Source organism: Harpia harpyja, chromosome 21 (assembly GCF_026419915.1).
Source record: "Harpia harpyja isolate bHarHar1 chromosome 21, bHarHar1 primary haplotype, whole genome shotgun sequence".
In the NCBI taxonomy this organism is placed as follows: domain Eukaryota; kingdom Metazoa; phylum Chordata; class Aves; order Accipitriformes; family Accipitridae; genus Harpia; species Harpia harpyja.
The window spans coordinates 16668644-16694129 of record NC_068960.1 but is presented as its reverse complement, the minus strand read 5'-3'; the positions used below and the strand labels follow the sequence as shown (position 1 = coordinate 16694129).

The following is a 25486-nucleotide window of genomic DNA, read 5'->3' as shown; positions in this document are numbered from 1 at the left end:
TAAAGTATATGTTGGGACTGCCTTCTCCTTCTCTGTTTATAAAAAGATGCATACCGAATGTCATTATTTTACTCTGATCGGTGACTTTATTCTGTGTCAGACATCCAATGCCTAACACCTTGACAGAACAGAATGCGGCATGCTCATTTTTCATAAAGTGCTGCCCATGTGCAACTTCCCAGATCATTATTAAGTGCAAAATCCAGCACTATACATTTCAGTAGCGTCTTTCCAGATGAAGAGGCAAAAATTATCAGCACGACTTGCAATATGTCACTTGGATCTGGAGGTTTGCATATATACCTGAAACATCAGTATTTTACTTAACTAAAGGTAATTACAACCCCCAAATTTTGCATGTTTCACTGGACAAATAATGTGAAGAATAATGGCTAAGTTTTAAAAAAAATTACCTGGTCTTTGTCTTGAAACTTCTCTGTTGGGCCAAACTGTATCAGTCCCATGTAACATAATCTTTGAAGGTTTTCTACCACTGAAAAGATATACCTCCTGCAGCAATATTAGGCGTATTATAATTAGCACTCATGAAGACAGTAACAATGATACTAGAAAACATACCATTTCCATGCAGCAACCTGAAGTTTCAGGAAGCCCTGCTTTTTTGAAATACTGAGTTTCAGAATTTCTGAAGTGATATTTTGTTTGAATTGTCAGCCTATGGAAAATATATAATATCCCAAAGCTCCAAATTTCCTTTCCTCAAATCATAAACACAATATTTTAGTCAAATACTAAAACTTTGCTAGCAAAGAACAAAGTTATCCAGAAATACCATACGTAAAAATGAATCAAACAAGGTCAGAACATCAGCAGATCTGCAGACAATTTCATGTTATGAAAAGAAGACATGAGTAAGAAAATATGACTGCTAAATATGGGCTGATAAACCTTCACATGTGTGCATACAAAGAACTGGGCAACGATCCTTGCAGTTAAGGTTGTTTAGAATCACTGCTCCAAGAAACTACTTTCAGCTGCTTATAGCTTTGGCAGAGCAAAAAGTGCAGCATTTCCCATGCTGCATATCTACTTATATGACAAAATTCTGGAATTTTCAGGAAACTTTTGCAAGATCTAGTTTCTGAGAGAGAGTTTGTCAAAAATTCAGCTTTGCCCACATTTAACTCACTAAGATCCGTGCAGTTAAATGCGAGTTGTATTTTGGCAGGAGTTTTCTCTGGGGCTTAAAGATCATTTGACAAGCCTAGAAATACTGATGCAAATTTGGCTAAGTTAGAAGTTTTAGTGAATGGGGCGGGGGGCAAAGAGACAACTTGGTTATATATCATACTGTTTTGCATAAACCTATCAGATGGAGCCTGCAAATTTCAGAAAATACAATAAATCCAGTTTCCTTGTTACTAAGATTTAGCAAGTAATAGGTTAGGAATTGCAAACCTGAACTGACCACAAGTCCTGACAGCTGATACTGTTGTCTAGCTCTATTCACTCATCAATGACATGTTTGCAGGTTTGCAAAATGTTGTGTAAGCCTCCCACCATCAAAATCCCTGCCATTAGCAATGACTTTCTGAGGAAACTAATATGGTGCTGTAGATTCCACATATTCAAATAATTTTCCTTTAATGTTGCTTTCCCTTCTTATCTTCAGTCCAATCTCAATTTTTAAATCTCCTAGATGAGGAATGGCAAACAACAGCAGACATGCCACTGAGAGCATGAGTAGAAATTGAATGGTATGTATGAGAGACAGGAACTGCAAAGTGTGGCATCTTCTGAAAGATTTATGAAGGACAGCAACATTTACACTCTATTAAATTCTGAATTTAGCAGCAGTCAGGAGTGTGTTTTATACAGAAGTAACATCCTGCTGATGAGTTATGAAGGACAGAACCTCCCAGCTCTCAAACACTCCTGACAGCATGCATGAATATTGTTTATTAGTTTCTTATTACCTTCTATTTGGGAGAGAAAGATACAATTTGGCACACTATCCTTAGAAGATTGATGATCCTTGTCTTAAGTAACAAAGTTCTCTTTGACACAAACAGGAAATAACTGAGAAAACAGTCAACCACTGTTGTTTTCTCCCTAGAGCCATTTACTTTGACTCATCTGCTTACCTTTTGTAGAGGAGCTGCTGTCGGACTGACCTTGGAAGAAATCTGATCAGAGTGTGCTTTTTTAGTGGATCATTTAAAAAATCTTCCAGACCATCCACCTAGAATTATTTTAGAAGTTAATCAAAATGTGAAATATAACTATCTTTTAAAGTATCAAGCTTTGCTACCAGAACTGTCGAGTGAAATATTTTCTAAGCAAACATTACTGCTTTTGTAAAATGCTTAAACATTATTCTTGTTAATCAACGAGGCAGAAGATTCAGTGAGATTATAAAAGGCTCTTTGCAAAATATTAGCTTAAGAATTTGCAGTATTACAGGACTATGCATTTTTTTCAGTGTGGCTGTAAAAGCAACTAACTTTTCTGTAAAACAAACTATCAAGAACTGAAGTGTCTACTCTCCAAAGGCTAGTTTTGTTAAAACAGACTAAGAGGATATTTGTTACTGCTTATAGGTACAGTTGGTATTATCAGAGTTTAAAGTAAAACAAATGTAAAACAAAAAAAGCACTATACCTTGTAGCTGACTTGTACTATCTGAACAAAGAGCGAGAGAGGCAAGCAGAGAAGAATGTCACTAACAAGAGCCCATCCAAATCCAAACTCTCTGTGAACTGGGAGAGGAGGGACATAGCGCATCCATGACACATCATCCACGTACACTAGGAACAAGAAGACTGGCTTAGATTCAGACAGGACAAACCTAATAGTTATACTAATAGTTTTACTGTGAGTGCTCAAGCAGAACACATTTAGTAGTTCATAGTCTGGAAATCTGAAAATCTAAAATGACCTGAAAATTATGTAAGCCATTGATTTTCAGTCTTCTTTGAAGTGGACTTTTACAGGTTTTTTTCAGTGTTGGTGAGGACTCCTGAAAAGCACATTTAAGCCTACTAACAGTAAGTCTGCCCTTCTTTCTTAGCTTACACAGACATTTCAGAGGATGCCTGAAAGCAACAAATACAATGAATTCACATGTTCTTAAGTATGAAGATGGCACTTACAGTAACCTCATTAAGACTGTTTTTCACTAAGATAATCTCTTCCAAGACTTAACTATCTTTACAGCATATTAAAAAAAATCTTCTGGATACTCAATCCAATTATTTCTTTTTCTATACCCAATAGCATGGAGAACAGTTTACCAACCACTCCTAATATCTTTTTTCAGTTTGGAAGACATGTATCCTGTCCCCCTTACTACAACTTCTTTTGGGGAAAGAAATAGAGGGTGGCAACATTTTCTAAGTTAGTTTAAGCAGTAATTATGTAACTATGGTTTCAGTGTAGACCTATCCCTACAAAAATTAAATCTAAACTATTTCTCCAAATTTACTCAAGATTATTCTGAATTTGAATCCTGCTCTCCAAATTACTATCAAACTTTACAGCTTTTTATCATCCACAATTTGAGCCTACTGTATTTCACTATCCAGAACAATGCCCCTGTAGGATAACCCTTTCAATTTGAGAACAAGCCATTAATAATATGAGTATTTTTTTCAAGCATTTCTGTTCCTACCTTAAAGTGTTTTCATTGAAATCATATTGTCAAACAGTTATGGAAATACTACACTGAACCATGGCAAAGTCTGTAGGAAAGTCAGGACGTGCCATTTCTTACCTGTTTGATTAGACAACTCTACTTCAGTCTCCTGCGCAGAGATTTCAGGATTCACCACAGTTGCTGTAATTTCTAAGATCCCATCTGGTTGCGCTTCAAGTACAGCTGCATTCACATCCAGCCCTTGTTTGCTGCCTTTTTTCTCACCATCACTACCTCCTTTTTGCTGTGTTCCATTTAAAGGGTGCCCATAAATTAAGTACCAAAGGAACATGTGGACCATTCTTAAACGGGGCATTTTGGGAAGAAAGCCAAGAGAACGCCCAAGTCCTGGAACTGGGAGGGAAGATTAAGTAGCAAAGAGAAACAAAAAGAAGCTTAGAACAGAAGTAGCTACCTCTGCAAAACTGATGCAAAACTGAAAACCTGGCAGGAAGACGGGCAGTTGAAAGTACATATATAAGTTACAAATACTAAGTTACAAGTAGTAAAGAAGTAGTAGTGAATGCAAATACTCCAGTTTGCAATTCTAAAAAAAATAAGCAGCTAAGAAAACATTGGATAGTGAGATTGCTTTAATGTAAACTCAATTTTTCTTCTATAAAATAAGAAAAAACCCGATTGTATCTTAGGAGAGCCCAACATCTGAAAGTGATTATCAATAACAAATGGGAAAGTGAAAGATGACAGAAAAAAAACAAAGGTAGCTGTACCTGTAACAGGGTGATAGTTTTTTAGCTGTGTTATGCCCATTTTTTCATCGGTTTTTCTTGCCCGACTATTATTATCAGCTTTACATGAGCTTTCTTGTGTTTCTCCTGAATCAGGAACTGCCTCTTGCCCCAGGTTTTCTTCCTCAGCATGGTCCTGGGATGTTGGTGTCTGGGGAACTTTAATCCTGTATTAAAACCACACAGCACTTTGGTAAAAATTAAGCAGAGTTCAATCCCTCTTCTTTCCTGACTTCAGGAGATATCCAGCATCTTGCTTCATCTTTGTGCTTCCATTTCTCTGTTGCTAAAGAAGAGATTTTTCTTTTCTTTTGCCTACTTTGTGTTTATTTCCTCTGCATATTTTTGCATGTACTAGATAAGCCAAGTTCCCCACAAGCCATCCAAACCATCACTGCAACTTGCCTGTTTGCGGTGCTTGAATTGGAGATTCGGAAACGCACCTGCTCAATGGCACTTTTTACAAGGGGATCATTAGGACTCACTGAAGGATGCACAACAAACTCTACCTGTTCAGAGCAGCAGAAAACAAACAAAAGGTATTTATGGGGATATTGGGTCTTAATCAGCTGCATAAATTATCAGAGATTAACAGACAGTTAATTAACAGTAGCCACAATGGATGAATCCTATGAAGGTTTAATAATTCACAGAATATTAACACTTTTGGATCAAAACTCCCATTGCTAGTTTGTATTAAGCAAGAGGCCTGACTGTATGGTCTCTGTACCAATAAACAGTTAACGTCATTTCTACAGACATCAGGTTTTTTTATTTTTAAAATCTGAAATATTTGGGGAACAAACACTTAAACTTGCAAATATTAGGCTGAAAGGGAAAAATGAAAAGTCATACCTCATAAGGCCAAACTCATACATATTGTTGCTGAAAGTACACACACAATTCAGATTGTGCTCTACAGTAATTGTGCAGCAGGTAATTTTCGACAGATTCTCTCCCTGCTTATGAACATTTCACACTAGAGTTACAATGACAAGTCTCAGCTTTACAACTACAGACATTTTACTTCCATAAACCTCGGTAACAGTGGATTTTTGTTTTTAAAAAAATAGATAACGTTCTATAAATTTCAACTCAGAAGTTAACTTACGATTTCTTATATACTCCTGGCTTTCAAAAGGGGATTAAATAGAATTGTATTGCAGCCTGACAGTGCAGGGAGACAACCATGAATTGCGTAACTGATAAGCAGCAGAACCTCTCAGAAGGGAGATTGAGAGACTTTGATCTCTGGACTATTCCTTGGTCTCACAATTATCTGCAGCACAATAATTGAAAGGACTAATCTGGTTTTCACAGTAGCTTAGTTTGGGACATGTAGCTTCTGGGCAGCTCAACTGTGGGTCCTGCTACAAAAAGTGAAGTCATCCATATTTTTCAGGCCCAAAACATTTTGATAAATCAGAAGGTTGTGAGAAAAGCCGCTTCTGCTGCCAGGGTTTGTGCAGTCACCTTTTTGCTAATGCCATCTTGAATGACTGTAGTACGATAGAGTCTGAGGAGTCCTTCTTGCGCAAGCTTCTGTACCAGTCGTACAATAGACTTTTTGCAGCATTTAGTGGAGACACCTTCTTGCTTCTCTTGATCCATGACCATTTTCTGAAGCCTAAAAGATGCAAAAAATACCTTGCATTTTAGGAAGTTTGGAGCACTGCTGGGCTTAAGCAGTTTGTTAGAGGATGTGGGGTGAATGGATATTTCCCTACTTCCAGCCATTACTGGTCACTGTTCCCTTTTGCTGTAGATAACTGGTAACTTAACTTTAAATTTCAGCTGTATTTTCTTTGTAATTAAGCTTATCCTTTTTATGTGAGGACTGCTGTTCTGGTGACAGCAAATTCTCAATGCCAGATTTCTCTGTGTATGGCTACAGTGTAATTATGAATCCAGCCTCCCTAAGGCCAGGAAAACCTATGGCTTTTTTTAAGTGGTGATTAAACATATGCAGTTTGTATTTCCACTTGTGAGCTCAGTTCAGCTGGGGGCAGAAAGAGTTTACTTGGTGGTGCTGAGAGCTCAGAAACTACACGGGCATTCACAATATAGATACACATATCCCATCACTTGAAGCCAGCTCACTTCTTCCCTTGTTGCAGCCTGCAGGAGCGCGCTCATGCCCTACACTCCTCATGCCTGTTTTCATGCACTTTTTCACAAATGCCCCTTGGCCCTATTTCTGACTTTCAATCCTGGAGAGTCACTTCTGAAAAAGATATGGAAGGGTATTAAGGGAATGAGGCAATAAGCGAATGTACACATGGACTTCAACTTTTTCAAAAGACTACCACATCCTGGTAACTAACATAACTGGAGTGACAACACCAGCAAATTTGCTTGCAGAGATTGGGGAGGGGCAGAACTTTCACTGGTGCTGGGGGAACCTGTGAGCTACCTGTTGGCAGCACTGAAGGGGACAGCAGAGACCTGAAATATCTTCTGAGCCTGTACTTAGATGTGACTAGATGAATCAGTGATGAGGCTGGTGCCAGAAGATGAGGCTCTAATTTTACAACACTCTGCAACTGAACTACGTGACAGAAGGTTTCAAAGTTCTCAAACCAGAGGAGAATAAGGCCATGATTTCTTACTAAATTCCTACAGCTGGCAGCCCTGTGTGTATTGACATGCCAGGATCTTCTGTGCTGACACAGAAGATGGATGGTGCAATCCTATTTGCGACAACAGTCCTGCCAATTTGGAAACTGGGACGCCAGGAGAGCACCAGAATTTCCATTTCTCTTTGGAAGTGAATCTCAAAAGGCTGAAAGACCTTACAACATTCAGGGAAGTATCTTTAGTCCAGACAAGGCAAGTCAGGAGAAGGCATACAACCGTACCACATAAAACTGCAAAGAAAAGCAAACTTTCAGGACCTTGCTAGAATCCTAGTGACCAATAATGACTGACATGAAGATATGAGTCTCTACAGTCCCTGACAGAATAACACATGAACAACTTTTGAAATCATGTGGAAATAAAACTTATGCAGATAAAAGAATCCTCAAGCAGGGAAGTGCTGTATCTTACTATGTGGCCCCAAGCACTGGCATACTGTGAACGGAGGAAAAAGTTCTCTGATCTCTATTTATGGGACATATACCACATAAAAATCCACTTGTGTAATTATCTCCAGAGAACTATTATTGCTTCCAAAGAGCTGATTAATTTTTAAGATTCAGTATAACTGCAACCCCCCACACCTTCCGTGTGCCATCCTCTCCAACATTATAGCATATAATGCCATTGGGGACAAGAAAAGCCAACAATGGAATAAGCACACAGATGGCTTGCTAAAGTACTGCTTCTACTACCAAAATGCATCAGGCCCCCAGTACACTGTTTTCAGATGGACTCACGTGAACAAGCTTTCAATTAGCCGGAGGTTTCGAACAGCTTCCACAATGAGATTTCGGCGCTTCAGCAGCCTGTACGTTTCATGAGATCTCTCCACTGCTGTAGCTTTGGAACGCTTTTCCTTCTTTTGGCCACATGTCTTCTAGTGCACAGTATGGACAAAATAAAAATTTTACATGAACTATTCAATGTCTTCAGCCTAACATAGGTTCCTCACACAGTAGCATCTGAGGAATTGAGACTTTTGATGTATTTATTTGTAACAAAGTAGTCAGATGGGGATTATCTTTTATCTCCCCTTCTCAGGCAGGTAACCAAGGCAGAAGCTAAGAATTCCATGTAGTTAGATGCAGAGATTTATGCCAATCCCACATTCTGAGCCATTTGGACTTGAGAGTTTTGGCCTAAAAAGCTGGTAACTGCCTTAACGTCGTGCTGAGTCCAAGCCAACATATCCTGTTCCTCAGAAAGGCTTCTTGTCCCAGGCTCAGTCCTGCAGCAGTGAGGCTACACAACTTTCATGTCAAAACCCATTTGCTCCTCTTGGTTTAGAGTAGACAGACCAGATGATATGCAGCACTTGTGTGCACAGATAGACATTAAGTGATGACACACACTAAGTCAACACAGGGAATTTTGAAAGCACCAGGGGACTAACCCAGAACTGTATTTTGGACATCTACCTTCCTATCTCCTGGAATAATTTTCACTTATAACTACAATGCAGCCAAAATGTGAATGTACTGAGAAATTAAATTTAAAAACCCGAAACAATCCATAAATGAATAAAAATTCTATAGCTTGGAGTCTTGCTGTAAAAGTACATAACTTAGCTCAGACAGACGTACCAACAAGAACATATTAAGACATGTGGTCTTACCTTTGGGTCTTCAAGTCTGACCTCCTCCACCACAGCCACATCCCCATCTTCATCAATGGAATGAGCACAAGTGGAAATATTGGACTCCTGCTTTAGAGCTTCCAAAGTAGAACTCTCCCCCGAAAGGTTGTCTGGGAGCTCATCGGGCTCTTCAAGAATTTGAGGGGAAGGCAGCTTCTTCCCATGGGACTTCACAGCTTTTGGCTTAGAGCCTGGTTTAAGAGCAAAGAGCCTTGTAATTTTTCTGCTCTCAGAGTTTTCTGTAAATGTTCAGCTTCTCTCTCTATAAAAGGCACTCCCCCATCCACCCAGGTAACTGTACTTAAAAGCATTCTGCTACATTTTTCACGTATTCTTCTACCCTGCTGGAAGCAGTGGTTTGACCATGAATGACTGCATTCAGCCTCCAAAAGTAAAGTTAAAAAAAAAGTGAACTCCCTGTCATCAAATAATTTTCTCCATGCAGAAGCCTCTTCATAGGCAGACTTAGAAGTCCGTGAAGGGCTAGATTAGCTTATCCAGAAACTGCTGTCTGAAGAAAGAAGGGTTTCTGTCACAAAGATTCTCAAGTTCTGCCAGAAACCTGACTTTTCTGACTCAAAGCACAATAACAAGGATTTAGTATTAGTCCAAAGATAATCTACATAAGAAATGGAGATCTGTTCTCCTCACTTCCCTTGCAGTTTATCAAAGAAGTTGTAGGGACATTTAAATAATTAAAATAAATAAAAAAATAAACCACCATACCCTCTTTAAAACATGTCCCCAAAAGGCTGGTAGCTTTCACATCAAGTTGTTCCAAATAACTAAAGAAAATTATGAAGGAATTACCTTCAGGAGGTAAGACATTTTTGTTACAATATGCTTAGGTGAGTAAGGCTGTGAGTCAAGTCACCCCAAGCCTATTGCTGCTTGAAAGTAGTTAGTTAACATCTTATCTGGTCTCAGACAAGAAGTCAGTATTACTCTACATATACTCACCCCATTGAAGGCTCACAACAGTACATGAACAAATAAATTTTGCCCAGACTCTAAGGCTCAATATCAGACATTTGCAACTGAAAAAAAACACTGCTAAAGGGGGAAGAATTTTTATATGTTACAATTTAAAAAAAAATGTTAACTGGCTGGTCTGTCAGCTCCTGTGCTATTTCCCACACCTAAGATGACCTTTGCATATCCAGTGGAATGAAATGATGTGTATTCACAAGAGGCACAGCCCGCCTTTTTTGTTAGGAAAAAGTAAAATATTTCAAGAAATACAAAGTGTGTTCAAATCCTGTCTGAAGTCTTCAGGGACTTTAAAAAACCTAAAGCTCTACCAAGATGGTGCTCCTGACGGGCACAGCCTGAACTGCAAGATATTTTGAAAAAAGTGTTTGTGACAGATACCTTGTCATTTCATCATAGAACATCCAAGGCAGATACAAAATTTACCCAAGGATATTGCTTCTCTCAGCAGCTTAAGCCAACCTGACTGCTACGTACCACAGTCTCCCCACTATGCTTGTTTTTAGCTACACAGTCCTGCCTCCTTCCTTACAACAGTTTCAGAATTTGTCTGACCCTCTGCAGAATCATTTCAGCCCTTGGAGCCACCAGAAAAATAACTAAATATCCAAGGAGCACAGTGTGTGAGCACATTTCATTTGCATGGGGAAAAGGGGAGAAATGACATAGGGGTAAGGAGAAGCAGACTTTCCCAGTGATTGGTGATAGTCAGAAACATTCTTTGATGCACACAAACGTCAGAGCACACTTCAGCTCTAAGACTCTCCAGAGATTACCACACCTACAGTATTCCAAAACATAACACTTTTGGTAGAAAAAGATAATAAAAGCATGGAAATAATCAAATAAGTGTAAAAATAAATATATGATAAAAAACTTTAATGGTAGCTAATAGCATATGATTTTTTCTTTAATAAAAGGATCAATAAGAAAAATGCAAGGTTCTTTCCAAATTTTGGAATCATGATCTACCTTTCACTGGTGTTGACTGATGGGTATCATCTTGGAAACTTAATTTCAACAGAGAACCAGAGTTGGCCTTCTGACCTTTTCCTCTCTTCTTGCCATCTTTCCCTCCTTCTTCATTGTCAGACTCTGAGACCAAAGTATCATCTTCTCCAGGAGACACATCTTCCACAGGTGCGGAATCTTCTGGCACTAGAGCCAAAGTAACCGTAGCTAACTGCTCACTTCTAGCCTTCTCTCTCTCAAACTGACGGTTTAAATCACTCTCCTCTGCAAAAATGTATGAAATATACTTTGTTGTCCTTTGCCGACCTTCATCCTCCATAAAACCCTAAGGAAATAGTTGGAATGTTATTCTACCACCTCACTCCTCCATTCTTGCAGTCTGTTCTCCAGCATCAACAGTGGGAAAATTTTCTAACTGTTCTCCCCTCACATCAAAAGGTATCATGTTATTCTCCTTTTTTTCTAAATAACAAAAATGTTGACTAACCTTAACATATAGAAATCAAAAGAAATACCATACTTGAAAATTAAATAAATCTGCATTACCTGCATACTAGAACGAAATGCTTACAGTATGTGGGATGTAGAAAAGTCTAAGGAAGAACAAACTATAGGTATTCAGACTGGAAATCAAATTTTTTTCAGAAAAAAATTTCTGTGAAATAACAGTAATGCAGAAGCAACCAGAGTGAATCAGACTTAAGTGGAACTGCTATTGCCCTGTCTACTACAACAGGTGCTTTCAAGTATCTAGAAACTCAAACACTTCGCCTATCAGTAAGGGAAGATTTCGTCTTCACAGTTTACTTAGAAAAAAGTATGTTTAGATATTCCAATGGTTTATATAGCTTGTTTTTAATTCTACAGAACTTTTTACCAAATGACAAGATCTTAGTAAAAAAATTCTCTATTACAGGAAGATGGCAATTATCCTGCCTTTGTGAAAAGGGGCAGGTGGGTGCATGTGAGAAATGACAGCTGAATTTGTCTTGTTGAAATGAAAAAAATATCAAAATATCTGGAAATAAGGAGTTTAATCACCATAACCTCTACAAAAGTAACCGGTTTTTTTTCAGAATTTACTGGTATTTTCAAAAGGCAAGTAGATTAATGATTTTAAATGTACAGAGGGCCTCCGACAAGGTCCTTTGGTAGAGGATCTTGCAAAACAGAAGCTGCCTCAGTCAAAAATCAAGCAAAGTGGCTATTTTGAGTTGAGAGACATTTATGTTCATCTCTGTAAAGTACCAGCCCCCAGGTCACTTGGGTTACCACTGAGTACAGTGAGTGATTTAGGTAAGTCGTTGAGGCCAGGTGAAGCAGGGTTGAGGCCAGTTTCTCTGCCCTGCCTCTTTTTGGAGGGCAGACCTGCGTCAGGGTGCTGGAAACAGTGTTCCTCTGGAATGCTGTGCAGTAGTGTCCAGCAGAATCCCACTGGTTTGGGGTGGGGGTGTGGATCACCAGAACATGTGCTCAATACAGACAGAAAATATGGGGCCATGTGCATTTTTCCCCACAACCTTTATTACTTATGCAACCAGTCACAAACCAATGTAAAATACTTGTACATCTGGGTCAGTGGACTATAAAATGTCAAGACAGCTAACCAGGAAACAATAAAGAAAAGGTATGCTAGAAGAGCAGATCTGTTCAATTCTAACAACTAGGCCTAGTCCTTTGATTACAGTAGGTTAAATACTCAATACTTTTTGAACACTTGTGTTATATACCTTTTCCTCAATTGAGCTATACTCTTTTCAGTCTTATCAGGACTCTTTCACTGTCAATTCTCAAACCACTGCTGTTTCTATTGTTTGAGGTTAACAATGTTATAACATATTACCACAGTACCCACAATTGAATCTCCAGTTTGAGTAAGTATCTGAATTATTTTATTTTAACCTTACCTTGACAACTTTGTACCTCTCCAGAAGACGACAGAGCATCCTTGCTTCTAGCTTCCCCACATTCATAGCCAAGCGAATTTCTGCCTGAGAAATACCTTTGGTTCCCCTACTTTCAACTGTTTCAGAAAGGCAAACCAGAAAATATCTCAGAGAAATAATCTGACCAAATTATATGTACATATATTTGTACATACATTCATATTTGCTCTGAATAACGGTATATGACAGAATATAAAATTTAACATTCCCCACTAACTAAAGACATTTTCACAGATACATACAATATACAGTCAAATACTGTCATAAAACATAATTTTACGTGAAGCAGTGCCCCAGCAGAATGAGGTTTGAAGGCAATAGCTTCAGATTAAAAGCAGGGGTGAATTTTTCCCCAGAGAGCTTTCCACAGTTAGATATTAATTTCTCCATTATGAAAGGAAAAGAGATAGAAGAAGAAACACTTTTTCTTCATCACCTTTTCTCATCCCACTACAACATCCTGTTTCTACCACACTGTTTTATTTGGGTGGTATTGAACAGTTGATAAGCTTCCAGGGAGGGCTAACTGGTGCCAGCAGTCTAATCTGAACATAAAGCTCATCTTTTCCATGAAAAATTGACAGTTTCCGATACATAAAAAGCAATCAGAACTTTAAAAATCCCACAATATATACCTTTCTTTTATACAAGGAGTAAGAAGGCAACATGAAAAATCTTTAGCATGTCTTACTACATCACCTACTTAGCTCATAAGCCTGGGTGAGCATATCCCTTTCACAAACAATATCCACAGGCTGAACAGCTTTTGTGATGATCTCTTCTTCATCGTCGTCATGATAATCTTCCATTTTCTTCCGAAATTCCTTTAGCAATTTAAGGCAACGGACCATGACATCAGTCCCTGTGAACGTGAATGTTAGTAACAACTCTTAACAAAATGCAAGGTGTGTGCGCATGTTTAAACCAGTTTATTTCTTTCAGCAGCACGAAGAAGTAGTAGTGCGATGAGGAGCAAAGACAACTGTTTATTTCTAGTAAAGGTTTGCAACAGCTTTTCCCTATATACGAATCTGTCAAAATACTGACTAGCTGAATTTTTGAGGTGCTCCAAACCTTCACGTCTGTGTCAACATTAGGACTGCCCAGTGCAGTGATTTATGAGCAGAATGGAAACCACTGCAGTAACAGAAGAAATTTCAACAGCACAAATAAATCAATGAAAGGATTAAGTGCTGATCCACAGTATTACATCTTCAGAATATACATCTGACTGTGAGATCACTCACCGAGTATAAAACCACTCCGTTTTTCTATAGGCTCAAAGCATTTTTCACTTTCTACAAATGCAAGTCACATACTGAAAGAAAACTGTATATCTGAAGGTACAGAACTCGTACAATAAGCTACCTGGTTACAAGACTGTTCCTTAACACAGGACTGCCCTTCCTCAGCAAGTGATCAAAGTGGATATCAGTTGGTGGTCCCTATCAAGGGTTGCCGTGAGTTCCTGATATTTAAAAATCCCAGGACCTAAAAGAATTGTCAGTTTATCATATGTCCTAGCACCTTCTATATTTGTATGCATGCATGTTGGAGGAAGCATACACCAAGCAACTAGCACACTGAAGAAAAGGATCAGAAGAGCCCTACCCCATCCAGTAAGTTCTTAAAGCATAACTAAAATGCAGTCATGTTGCACGGGTTCCTCACCTACTCCCTGCACCTAGGGAATGGCTAGGTTTGTTAACACATACAGTGTACTATAATTACATGCAATGAAAACAGACACACAAAATCTAAGGTGGTTGTATATAAGGACAGAACACAGTGCTGCCCACCAACCACAAGAATCTCATACGTGGTTGAATTCCACATCTTAACTTGTTACCGTGCACTGGCTGTGCTGTAGTAACTCTCCACCCACTTTTCTATGAGATCCCAGAAGGGTAGAGTGGGGACAGATGACTTCAGGAGAGCTGTAGCGATCCTGCTCCCTGACACAAGGATGACCTATTATCATCAGTGTCACCTAGCTCCTGCTGAACAAGTTAAGTGACCAGTGGTAAACTAGAACTAGGTTACTGTACATTGCCAGCTTATCAAGTTGCAGTGATTCAACAGCTACTGCAGAAGTAGCCAATTCATCCTGCAGCAGTGGGTGGGAACATCTAGAGCCACCTCTACTCCTCTGGTATGGCCCCACTGTGAAAAACACCAGGTGAAAGCTTTAGTTGAAATCATTAAGGTTTCAGTTGATGAATTTTATCTTATGTGTGTGTATATATATATATATATGATCAGTTACTGAAGCCTAGCTGACATGAAGTTAATGCACAGTAAGTTAACCGTGGGACTGACCTCCAGGCCAGATGATTCCATTATTTTTCCTCAATCTGAATCCCTTCCCTGCCAGTATCCTAATTACTGTCCTAAGCAGTATCTTAAGTGCTGACATTTTGGTAGGGCTGCAGGCACTGTTATCACATCCTCTGTATTTCTACAGCCCATTAATTTTCACTTGAAGCAGTATTTGAAAAAAAAAAAACAAAACCCAACAAACAAAAACCAAACAACAAAACCAAACCAAACCAATTCCTTTTACTTTAGCTCCTGCTGCCCAGTAACATGCTTCCCATAGCAGATGCTCTGACTTCATCCTCAGCGTGTCCCACATATTTCTATCTGCTTTCCTGCATAACTCCAGAGATTAAACTATCTTGATCTCTGATGAAAATCAGCTATTATTAATTCATCCTAGTTTAATACCTAGTGTTTTTTAAGGCATTTTTGTGGATTTTCAGCTTTTACGTCTGTAAGATGGAATTATCATTCAAGTGAAAGATTCATCAGGTGGCATTACTCATGATAAACTTAAGTAGTAAATGCAGCTGCCATTGTGCCAATCTCTGACAAAACATGAAACATCTACTGCCTTGTGCGTTGCCACCAAGTGTATAAACAGACTTGTATTTTCTTGTCTTCTAAGTAAATACTTTAATTGGAAGTTAGATGTTTTTACTACTGATTATAAACTCTATCTTTTAGGAATACTATCTAGTCTTCCGGGTTTTATTTGCAAGTGTCTTCAGCTCATTAGAACATCTCTGAAACTTAAATTGCTATGAGGAAGTATAAACAAATATAACCTGGTGCAATACTACTGAAAGACAGTGTAAGAGAGAATCTAGGTTTTTGTCAATGACAATGCTAAACCGTGTGACTAAAGGTACCACTGTCATACAAGCCACTGTATGTTGAGACACTTGCTCAAACTAGAAGTGCATTACCTATGTACAATACATATTTTGTAAAAATTTCACGCTAATTTTCCCCATATATTTTATTGTATACTGATCTATTCTAGAATATTTTTTTGAGGATCTCCACTGCCTTCCTGAAACTGTGAACTTAAATGAATCCTCCTGTGTAAAACTCCCTCTGACATTCTTATGGGAAGGAGGTGGACCTGTGTATTTCATCACAAATGAACTTGTTCAATCAATCCCTTATTTATTCAGTACAATGTGGGAGATTTCTCTCTGAACCATGTTAGATGCTGTACCTACTTTTGGCCTACTTTGACCTACTTTGTTCGTTAAACAATTTCCCAACAGAGAGATTTCCTTCCCCCAGACTTAAAAGATTTGAAGGAATTTGTTGTCTTATCAAAAACCTTAATCCAACTCCATGTAACTGGCATTCACTTCTGTCTTCTCAAAGTTCTCACATTTTTATTGGCTCTTTCACTTCTTCCTTTATGATCACTCCTATTTGCAAAGACTATATAATTTAGAATGTTTAGTTCATATCAGATTTAATTTTTTTTTTTCCCACAGTTCACCACATCTCTGAAAAACACACTTAATCTTTAAGAACTATTTTCTTTTTAACCCTTGCAAATCTGCCTCTTAGGATTTTCTGTGATTAAAGATTTGGTTTAGCTTTCCTTAAGCAATTGCATTAATTCCATTGGTGATACTATCCTTCCTCATACTTTCTAGTATTACTTCTATGTAGGTTTTTTTTCCCCACGCAAGTTTTATTTGCACCTTTTTCTGAGAGCAGTTGCTTTCTTTTGTCCCCTTTCTTCATGCAGTTCTGCTCTTCTTTGTCTTTCCACTACATGTTTGGAAGTTATCAGCAATTCTTGCAAACCTATTAAACTTAAATTCAAAGCTGGTTATGCATTAAACTATCCCTCAGTAGACTACTGCTTTTTTGAATAGTAGCTGTTGGCTATCTTGCTTACTTCAAGAATTCCAAGGTAGTGCTGTAGAAGCTTACTTTCATAATTTGATGTGAAACTTTCCAAAGAAACTCTGCATTCTCATCACTTTCAGCAAAAGTCATAATTTCAGCAAAAGCCATAACTAAGATCGTCTGTTTCTTTAGCTTATTTTGTAATGGTCTTTTTTGTTTTATATAACTTTTTCTATATTTTTTGTCAAGTTTATTGATTTGTCACTCAACTTCAACCTGAAAGGTCAGCAGACTGCTCTTTGTCCCTATTCTGTATTGGCTTGAGCAGTCTTATTAGGAGGCATAATCTACAGAAACAGCTTACATTGATACACAACAAACCTGCCTGCATCCATTTCTTAAAAGCCTGGAACAAATGCTTAATTCAAGTGGGTTGCAGTGTTCTAGCTTTATTAATACATTTCTCCACATAATTACATAGACAGAACTTCACCTATGCATCTTTTAATTTAAGATTTGAAGCTTATAGATAGAATGGCATCAATGTGATTACACAAAAAGAAAGCAAAAATACGGTTCTAGTTACCTTTCTTTGTCTTGTAGGGTCCTCCATTGGGGTGTATATCTTGTAATGGGATGGATATTACCTTGGCTAGGCCAGCATTCATCATATATTGATACAGACGTTTGAAAGTTCTCTCACAAAGACCCTAACGCAAAGAGAAATAGCAAACATCATGGTAGCCCAAAGGTCTTGTCTGTAGGTGATTAGTATCAAAGAAAGACATTCATACTGCCTGTTCTTAGAACACAGTATTTTGGAGTAGGATATCACAGAAGGATCTTAAAAGCCTGCTAGTGCAGACAAAGCAAAGACAGGCAAAGCATGAGATGCTTCTGGAGTGTGTTCTATCCCTCCAACTCTACCATCCAAACAAGCAGCAAGAACCAGCAGCAGCATTGTGCAAGTAAGAACTGCATGATGATATCCATTGACAAAACTTTTCTGAAACTGTGGATCGAATAGAACTCCTTCCTTATGACAAACAGCAACAGTAACTTGATCTAGTAGGTTTTTAAGATCCTTCTGTTGATATCCTACCCCAAAATTTTGTGCAACTTTAAAAAACAGGCAGTATGAATGACTGCCTTTGATACTAATCATCTAGATTCTACGTGAGTGAGAATTTAAGAGAGTAATTAATCTCACCAATTCTTCCCTCAAGTTTCCTAATGTTTCCATCTGGTTTGAACGAGCACTTAGCATACTTGAGAGCTTCTCCATCAGAATATCATATTTGCTCCTCCTAACCAAGAAAAGAAAATTATTTTACAGGTAACCATGCATATAGCTTTATAAACACGAGTTGTACCTTTACAAAATGTCAGTCACTAGAGAAAGTATGCTGAAGTGTTCTCAGATTGTTTTAGGAATTATAGTTTTCTCTTCCTTCTCTGAATAGCATATGACAGAATTTGTCATTAAGAAGAGCCCCATCTGAGGGAACAGTGAGTAAGCCCACACTGTTACTTCATTGGCAAGCCACAGAAGCACAAGTTCTAATCATAAACAAGATCAGAAAACAAAAAAATCTATTAGAAATGTGTTTGAAGTGAGAATACTCAAAATTAACAGAATTATTATTGCTACAATAAGAAGCGTTAGGCTTATCTAAGCAGGTGACAGGCACTAGCATACCCTATTGTTTAGCACTCTGAGATAAGTAAGTTTTAAACTGTCCGGCATTTGGAAGAGGAGTTAATAAAGAAATTGAGAAGAGTCAATACCAGGAAACTTTGATGATTCTGTGACAGGAGCGCAAACTTTCATCATAGCAAAAGGTCACAGTCTACCCAGGAGATCTTTAAAACATCTGAGTGGCACATACCTATCAACATGAAAGCGAGTCAGAAGTAGAAGAATTGAGTGTTGCTGTGCTCCACTTGGTAGTCTTATGACATGGGACTGCATTGTTATGAGACCATTTCTGTCCAATACTCTTCGGTGATAATGAATTTTTCCAGCATCCACTCTAAAGAGAAAATGGCAAGATATCTATAGGCATAGGAACTTCTGCAAATACATTCTAATTATCCAATATCCCAAAACACTTTACCTAAGTTACCTATGGTCTTAGCGACGTTATGTTAATTTTCAAAGTGACAATCTCAAAATTAGGAAGTGCCAAAATTAAGGTAACCTGTGAAATTTATTTTCATAGTTAATCCAATTAAACAGAGAAATACGTCTGATTTTAACCTACAGTCTCCATGCCCAATCACAGTGCCATGACATGGTTTAATGAGATAGCTGAACCCATATTGTATCCCCATACCCTCTTTCTCCATCCTCTCTTTCTAACTCCTAGCTACACTACAATTACTGTTCCACTTGTAATAGCTCTGGTACTCATCTCACTCCTTGATGAGCTGACTCAGGCCACTGAACTGACAAAAAAGTATCCACAAAAGATTTCCCCTCCGCCTCCATCACCTTAGTTACCTAAAAGAGCTTCCTAAGTGGCAAAAATCAAATCCAGTGTGGTTTGCAAGCTATGTATGCTTAATCTCCTAAAAGCGGTGAATCCTTAACGGCAGTGCTAACATTCTCCAGCAGTGCAATACAAACCCAGAAGTTCCCTAAGAGGCTGCGTAATGCTCCTCCACCAACAAAATATATGGTCTAGTTTGGGAGCTCGTAAGTCAGGCTCCCATTCAGGTCATACAGAGGAAGGTGTCACACAGGGCAAATGCTGGGGACAAAAGGTGGGCATCCAAGAATCTCTTGTGAACTTCGGCAGGGTAAGATGCTTACTCAGCAGTTTAGAAAAGGAAATTAAAATCATCGTTCCATCCCAAATTTGAGGAAAAAGTGATTTAGAGAAAGCAAGAATTTCTACAACTTAGAAACTTGTGTATCAACCCAACAGACAATCTCTGGTTCCATGAGAAAATATCAGGAAGTATAATGAACTCAAGGAAGAGACCACTATACTTCTAGCAATATAGGCTCCAAGAACCAAGTGCTCCTGGTAGTAAGGATGAGATGCTACCAATACAGATACGAATTTAAATCAATACACAGAAATTCTGAAGTGGACAGATCTTTAAAAATAACCGGTGGCAACTTATTAGCTTTGATTTGATTCATACAGCAAGATATAAACTTACTTGAAAGCCCCACTGTGAAGGTCCCTCTGAAGCTCTCCTTGCCACCTAGCACGACCTAAACGCTCCAATATACAGTAGGAGAAGTCAGGGAGTTTTAAGTCAGGGTCCCCCTCCCAGCCTATTAAAGCTCTGTAACGCTGGTCCTGGGAAGCAACAATGACTAGTTTCTCTCCCCATCTAAGAAATAGAAGGGAAAGTAATAAATTATTATTAGTTTCATAGAAACAGAGAGATCAATCACTTTCCCCCCACAAACACCATTCTTGATATAATCTGCACAAACTGGGTGAGGACTAAATTTTAAGACTTAAGTTAAAAATCTTTTAATGTCAGATATAAGGATTTCACTCACTTTTCAACAGCTTCTGTGTAAGTATAACAAGGCTGTAAATCCTTCCTCCTTATTTGATCAGTGATATCTACTCTCTCTTTAAAATACTGGCAGGAACCTTGAATGCCATCTTTGTTATCCAAAATCATGTGGACAGGATAAATATCGTCTGAAGGAACAGGATCTCTTTTGGTTTCCAGTATTCCTGTTTCAAGGTCTATTTCCTCATATCTGAAATAAAAGCAGAGCGCCAACATTTAACCAAGCAAGAGGAATTTGGAACTGACCTATAAGATTGTCACAAACAATGCTGATACCTCTATGAAGTATCTCGGGAAAATGAGACCCTTTTGAAACCTCAAAACTGGAAAAACACAAAGAGCAGAGCTGCACTCCTCGAGTACGACCAAACTTTATCAGCATGCAGAGCGTACGAGGCAGGAGGAGGGGCATACATATTTGATCTTCAAAAATCCAAGGATATTGAAGTGGTGGGAATAAAAGAAACATATACAGATACTAGTTTACAGAAAAGGAAAACAGCAGGTACGTCCACCCTGATGAACCGGGACATATAAATTCAGCTTGTACCTAGAGCGGTAAACAGTTATTAGAAGGGAAGCCTAGCCAGGACTCCTATATAGGTCTCCTAAATAGCCGTGGGGCTTCAAAACCCCACTCCGCCTTGCCTGCCGCCACCCGGCTACCTAAGTAGCAAATCCTGCACAGCTCCAGAGAAGGAGCAGAGGCGGCGGCTGGAGAACCAGGCCCGAGTTATTCCTGGCAGCGGAGCAAGCCCTCCCCCAGCGTCCTGCGGGGTACCCGGCCCGGCGGGAAGGGGAAAGCGCGGCGGCCTGAGAGAGAGGGAGCGGCCTCGGCTCGGCGGGGCGGCGAGCGCCGTCCCCGCCGGGGCCGCCCTCACCGGTCGTGCAGACGGAGCGGCGGGCGCGCCCGCGGCAGCAGGTAGAAGCTGACGTCGGGCTGGGCGCTGAGCGCGGCCCAGAGGAGCTGCTGCGTGGCGGGCTCCAGCGGCAGCGGGAAGGGCGGCGAGCGGGCGCCCAGGCGGTGCCACAGCGCGCCCGGCGTGACGCCGTCCAGCCCCTCCAGGGCCACCTCGTCCAGCAGCGCCCACAGCGCCTCCATCCCCGCCGCCGCTTCCGGCGCCGGGCCGGCGCGCCGGAAGTGAGGTCACCGGCGCGGCGGTAACCAAGGAAACGCACAAACAGGGCAGCGGCGGCGCGGCCCGGCCCGGCCCGTGCTCGCCGCGGTCCCCGCCGAGCTGTTGCGGGGTCTCCGGCCGGCGGCGGCCCTGCCCCCGGGTTTCTTCTGGGCCCGGTGCCTGCCGGCGCAGCAGAGGCACGGCGCAGGGGGGGCGGGCCCGGGCCCGGGTCCCGGGGCCCTGCTCTGTCCTTCGGGAGAGCTGTCAGTTCAGCCCCGACGCTGCGTTACCTCAGCGAGGGCGCGGGAAGGGGCGGTATTTTAGCAGAGATACGCTGCAGTCGGCAAGAGGCAAAATATGGGGTTTCTTTTTTTCGGCGCAGAACTAAATTAAACGTTTTGGTAGCAAGTTTAAACTTCTGGGTGTATAAGAGGGCACCCTACCGCAACTTGCAGCCGCAACTCTGGGATACTTGGTGGGAATTGCTGGAAAAGTTCGTATTTCCTGAAAGGCAAGCAAGGTAAAATCTTGAATTAAACACTTTAAATGTATACAGCCTCTGCAGTGAATAAGTTCCAGAATTAACGGACCTCATGAGCAGTAGCAATTCAGGAAAATCATCCCACAGTTGGGCTTTGGACGTGGCCCTTTCAGCTTGTGACCCAGAATTGACTTGCTCATCAGTTCTTGGATAGTAAACTCATCATAGTATATGCCTTCCGTTTTTAGTATTTTTAGGCTCCTCAGCAGAGTGTGAAGGATTCTGAAAAGTAAGTAGAACAAGTAACGTTTCCTCTGTTCTTCAGGAACTTTATGTAATACACTGACAGTTTTATGCTTTTTTGAAGGAGGAACTTTTTTCAGTTTATAACATTCTTGTCTATTGAGAGTGAAAAAGCAGTAGTACTCTATAATAAATCATTTCTATACTTCAGTGTGACAATTATATTCTCATTTCAGCTTTATATTAAGGACATGGTGACTGACTTTGATGAAAAACATGATGAATACTTAATATCCCTTCAGCAGAGAAACCGGTAAGATACAGAATTGTTACCACCATTGAGTATGTAATATCTGTCAGGTACTATCTAATATAGTAGCTAATATCAGCAGTTGTGAATATTAGTTTAAAATGTTGGGTTTTGAACTTGTGATGCAAGATCTGACTTGCTGTGTCTTAAAGCATTCAGGTGATTCTCTCTTCTTCCCTTGGTTTGCTAAGTACATCAAAGTTCTTATTTCTAGAGGAGATCACAATATTTCTACAGCATACATTAAAATATAGATAAATATATTAATAAATTAGTTACCATTTCCACGGCTTACAGGGAAGATTTTTGTTTATAGAGCAAGAGGTTCTAGATTCAGAAGTAACTGGCAGCTCACACTGTGTGAGGATGTTGTTATGAGGCAAGGTTTTTATGTTGTCAGAAATACAGAAAATTGCATGCAAAAATTGCAAAAGTTAAGCGTGCAAAGTCAGGTTCTGCTAAGGTGGGAGATAAGGACATCTAGGTTGCTTTTGCAAACTTCAGTATCTTTCAGACAAGTTTAAAACATTTCTTTTAATCTGTGTTAATATGAACCTTCCTGTCATTGTACCCTAGACAGATGAATTTCACAGTTAAATTCAGAAAGAACTTTCTTGCTGGATTCCCTCCTTTACCACAAGCCATAAGATTTTTACTCAAATTCTATAACAAATTGAATGGGTTGGTGAAAAGACCAAAAAAACCTACAAAAGCCACAATTATGTTAGAAGAACAGCCAATTTTTGTGAACACGGGTTTCTTTCATATATAGTCTCCTAAAGCAGTTTTAGAAAAGGATAAAAAGAAATTATTTAATGATTGAAACAACTTGCATCCTTATTATCAGAGCTCTAATTCTGAATTTTGGTGGAAACAAATGCCACTGAATTACAACATGACAAGCAGGTGGCAACTGTACCTTGCAGAAGAGGCATGCTGGATGCATTCAGGTATTGGACATAACTGGCAGTTTTGGATAGTGGGGGCTGCAGAATAGCCTGTGTGGGAACAGATCAGGTACTGCCCTGGGCCAGTCACAGCCGGTTCCTGCTGGATGCAAAACTAACAGAAACAGCCCATTGTGTGCCAAAACATCACCTGCCAGAGTAGCCTGGGGTAGATTTAAGAGAGTGGTGGCTGCAGGGGTGCTCCTGTGGAGGCACGCTGCCTAGGAGGACTGCTGGCCACATGGCTGGGGACATGCTCTTGGAAAAAGGTGACTCGTGTCAGAACAGATACACCCTGGGGGACTTTGGCCTGTGGATTGACCCACCTTGCAGTCAGAGGGAAACCAGGAAGCTGTGTGCAGAGGCAGGCACAAATTGTCACCCACATGACCCCAACTTCCTGGCCTGCATGTCACCTCACTGAAGGAATTAGGACAGATCGAGTGTAACCCATGGTGAAAGGAGGAAAGATGAGACTTGGAAGAGGGAGGGGTAGGTTTCACTGAAACTGAGCCTGGGGAAGGGTGTTTTTTTAATATTATTTTAACCAGACTTTAATTTTCTGGTATACCTAACTGCACTATTGACTGGGGGCTTTCCCCCTCAAATTTCAAAATACAAATAATCTTTTTTTTTCTTGAAAAGAGCTCAGCCATTTTTAAGCTTTTTGAAATTCTAAGTAAAAATCTTAAAAATTCTCAAGAAGAAAGGTTAAATATACTAAATGCCAAATGGAAAAAATAATGTGAAATGAGAAACAACATGGAAAAAATCTCAGAAGGAAGAGGCTTGGTCAAACTTCATATGTCACAGTGTGTGGGTACTCATACAAGCATTACGGAACAGGTCCTGGAAGCTATATTCTGAAATTGTTATTTGAACTATGAACATATTTTTCATTTGTGTGACATTGTGTGGTTTTGTGTTTATTGCTAATCTGACTATCTGTATACGCACTGCCTCAGGATGAATTATTATCCTTTCTACTTCAGGCTACTGGGACGTTTAAAAAGAAAGGATCCTATACAAATCAAACTGGAGCAGTTAGAACAAGGATTTTCTCTGTATCTGAATGGAGCTAATTCAGAGCTGAGAAATTACCGCAGAAAAATCAACTCACATGGCTACCTTAAAAATGAGACAAAGACCACCAGGGCAATTGGTGAGTTATGTGAGAGTTTTACAGAGATTGCAGTCTAGAACTATTTTAAACATTACTCATCAGAGCTGTAATTCAGTCAGTGAGGTTACTGGTCAGGCTATGCTAAAGAGACAGCAGCATTTGAGCTTGGTGGAATGAAATTCCATGAGACTCTTTCATCAGGGTGCTTAAGCTGGTTGTATGTTAATGGTCTCTGTAACACACTATCAATTTCTCAGTTGATCCCTGACTAATTCCAAAATTTAACTTCCCCGCCTCTCCATTTGTTAAACAGTAATAACTAAAACTAGAAGATTAGAAATGTATATAAATTGTCAGTGTAAAATAATGGTATACCTTTGTCTGATACGTAACACTGTTAATAGGCTTTAAAAGCTGATGGACTTCAATGTTATCTAAGTCCAGTGTCCTGTAGACAAATGACATTTGATGACATAGACTATAATCATATTAAACCCAGTAATAGCTGCATTAAGATCATAAATCATGTTTAAGCTATAGTAGTAGTCTTAAAAAGACAGCTAATCTGTATTTAAATATTTGAAGTAAAGAAAATCTACCATTTTCTGGCAGTGATTAGCTGGCTTTATTTAAAAATGTGTATTTTGTTTCTAATTTAAGCCTGTCTGTCACGGAAAGCAATGTAGTGACAGGAATAATTTTGCATATATGAAGGTATAAAGTGTGAGCTTACTGGCCTTCTAATCTATTTAGCATAATGAAAATAAAGTTGATTTCACTAAATCCCTGTATAAAACAGTTTACCAACTTTAGTCTGTTATCCTCACGCTTGCTAGAACCTGTCTATCTCAGAGTGTATTTTTTTAATCTGTTGCTGTGTAGGTAGTGCCTGCTTAAGCTTTATTTTCACCTAAAAATGAAGACAAAGAGTTTAAAAAGTTACTTAATATGATAATTTATTATGATTGAAAG

At 39.5% G+C, this 25486-nt stretch overlaps 2 protein-coding genes across 6 annotated transcripts in view; one reads left to right on the top strand and one right to left on the bottom strand.

Moving 5' to 3' along the window:
* GTF3C1 (general transcription factor IIIC subunit 1) overlaps positions 1 to 21406 on the bottom strand; it is a 43991-nt gene extending 22585 nt beyond the window's left edge. The window contains exons 1-18 of one of the 3 annotated variants that reach the window (XM_052772939.1): positions 21174 to 21406; positions 20273 to 20482; positions 19921 to 20097; positions 18639 to 18782; positions 17960 to 18056; positions 17336 to 17459; positions 13292 to 13450; positions 12550 to 12665; positions 10643 to 10967; positions 8660 to 8871; positions 7782 to 7921; positions 5878 to 6031; positions 4810 to 4913; positions 4387 to 4571; positions 3734 to 4009; positions 2623 to 2768; positions 2106 to 2203; positions 414 to 510 (exon numbers count right to left, since the gene is read on the bottom strand). In XM_052772939.1, coding sequence (XP_052628899.1) covers positions 414 to 510; positions 2106 to 2203; positions 2623 to 2768; positions 3734 to 4009; positions 4387 to 4571; positions 4810 to 4913; positions 5878 to 6031; positions 7782 to 7921; positions 8660 to 8871; positions 10643 to 10967; positions 12550 to 12665; positions 13292 to 13450; positions 17336 to 17459; positions 17960 to 18056; positions 18639 to 18782; positions 19921 to 20097; positions 20273 to 20482; positions 21174 to 21394 — 2985 coding nt within the window. In that variant the 5' untranslated portion in view covers positions 21395 to 21406. The remainder of the gene's footprint in view (positions 1 to 413; positions 511 to 2105; positions 2204 to 2622; positions 2769 to 3733; positions 4010 to 4386; positions 4572 to 4809; positions 4914 to 5877; positions 6032 to 7781; positions 7922 to 8659; positions 8872 to 10642; positions 10968 to 12549; positions 12666 to 13291; positions 13451 to 17335; positions 17460 to 17959; positions 18057 to 18638; positions 18783 to 19920; positions 20098 to 20272; positions 20483 to 21173) is intronic. The other 2 variants (XM_052772941.1, XM_052772942.1) reach the window with 2 other exon arrangements.
* A 238-nt stretch (positions 21407 to 21644) lies between these two features.
* Positions 21645 to 25486, top strand: part of KATNIP (katanin interacting protein) — a 64996-nt gene continuing 61154 nt past the window's right edge. For all 3 annotated transcript variants that reach the window (XM_052772944.1, XM_052772945.1, XM_052772943.1), the window contains exons 1-3: positions 21645 to 21930; positions 22371 to 22447; positions 24384 to 24553. In XM_052772944.1, the coding sequence (XP_052628904.1) occupies positions 22386 to 22447; positions 24384 to 24553 (232 nt within the window). In that variant the 5' untranslated portion in view covers positions 21645 to 21930; positions 22371 to 22385. The remainder of the gene's footprint in view (positions 21931 to 22370; positions 22448 to 24383; positions 24554 to 25486) is intronic.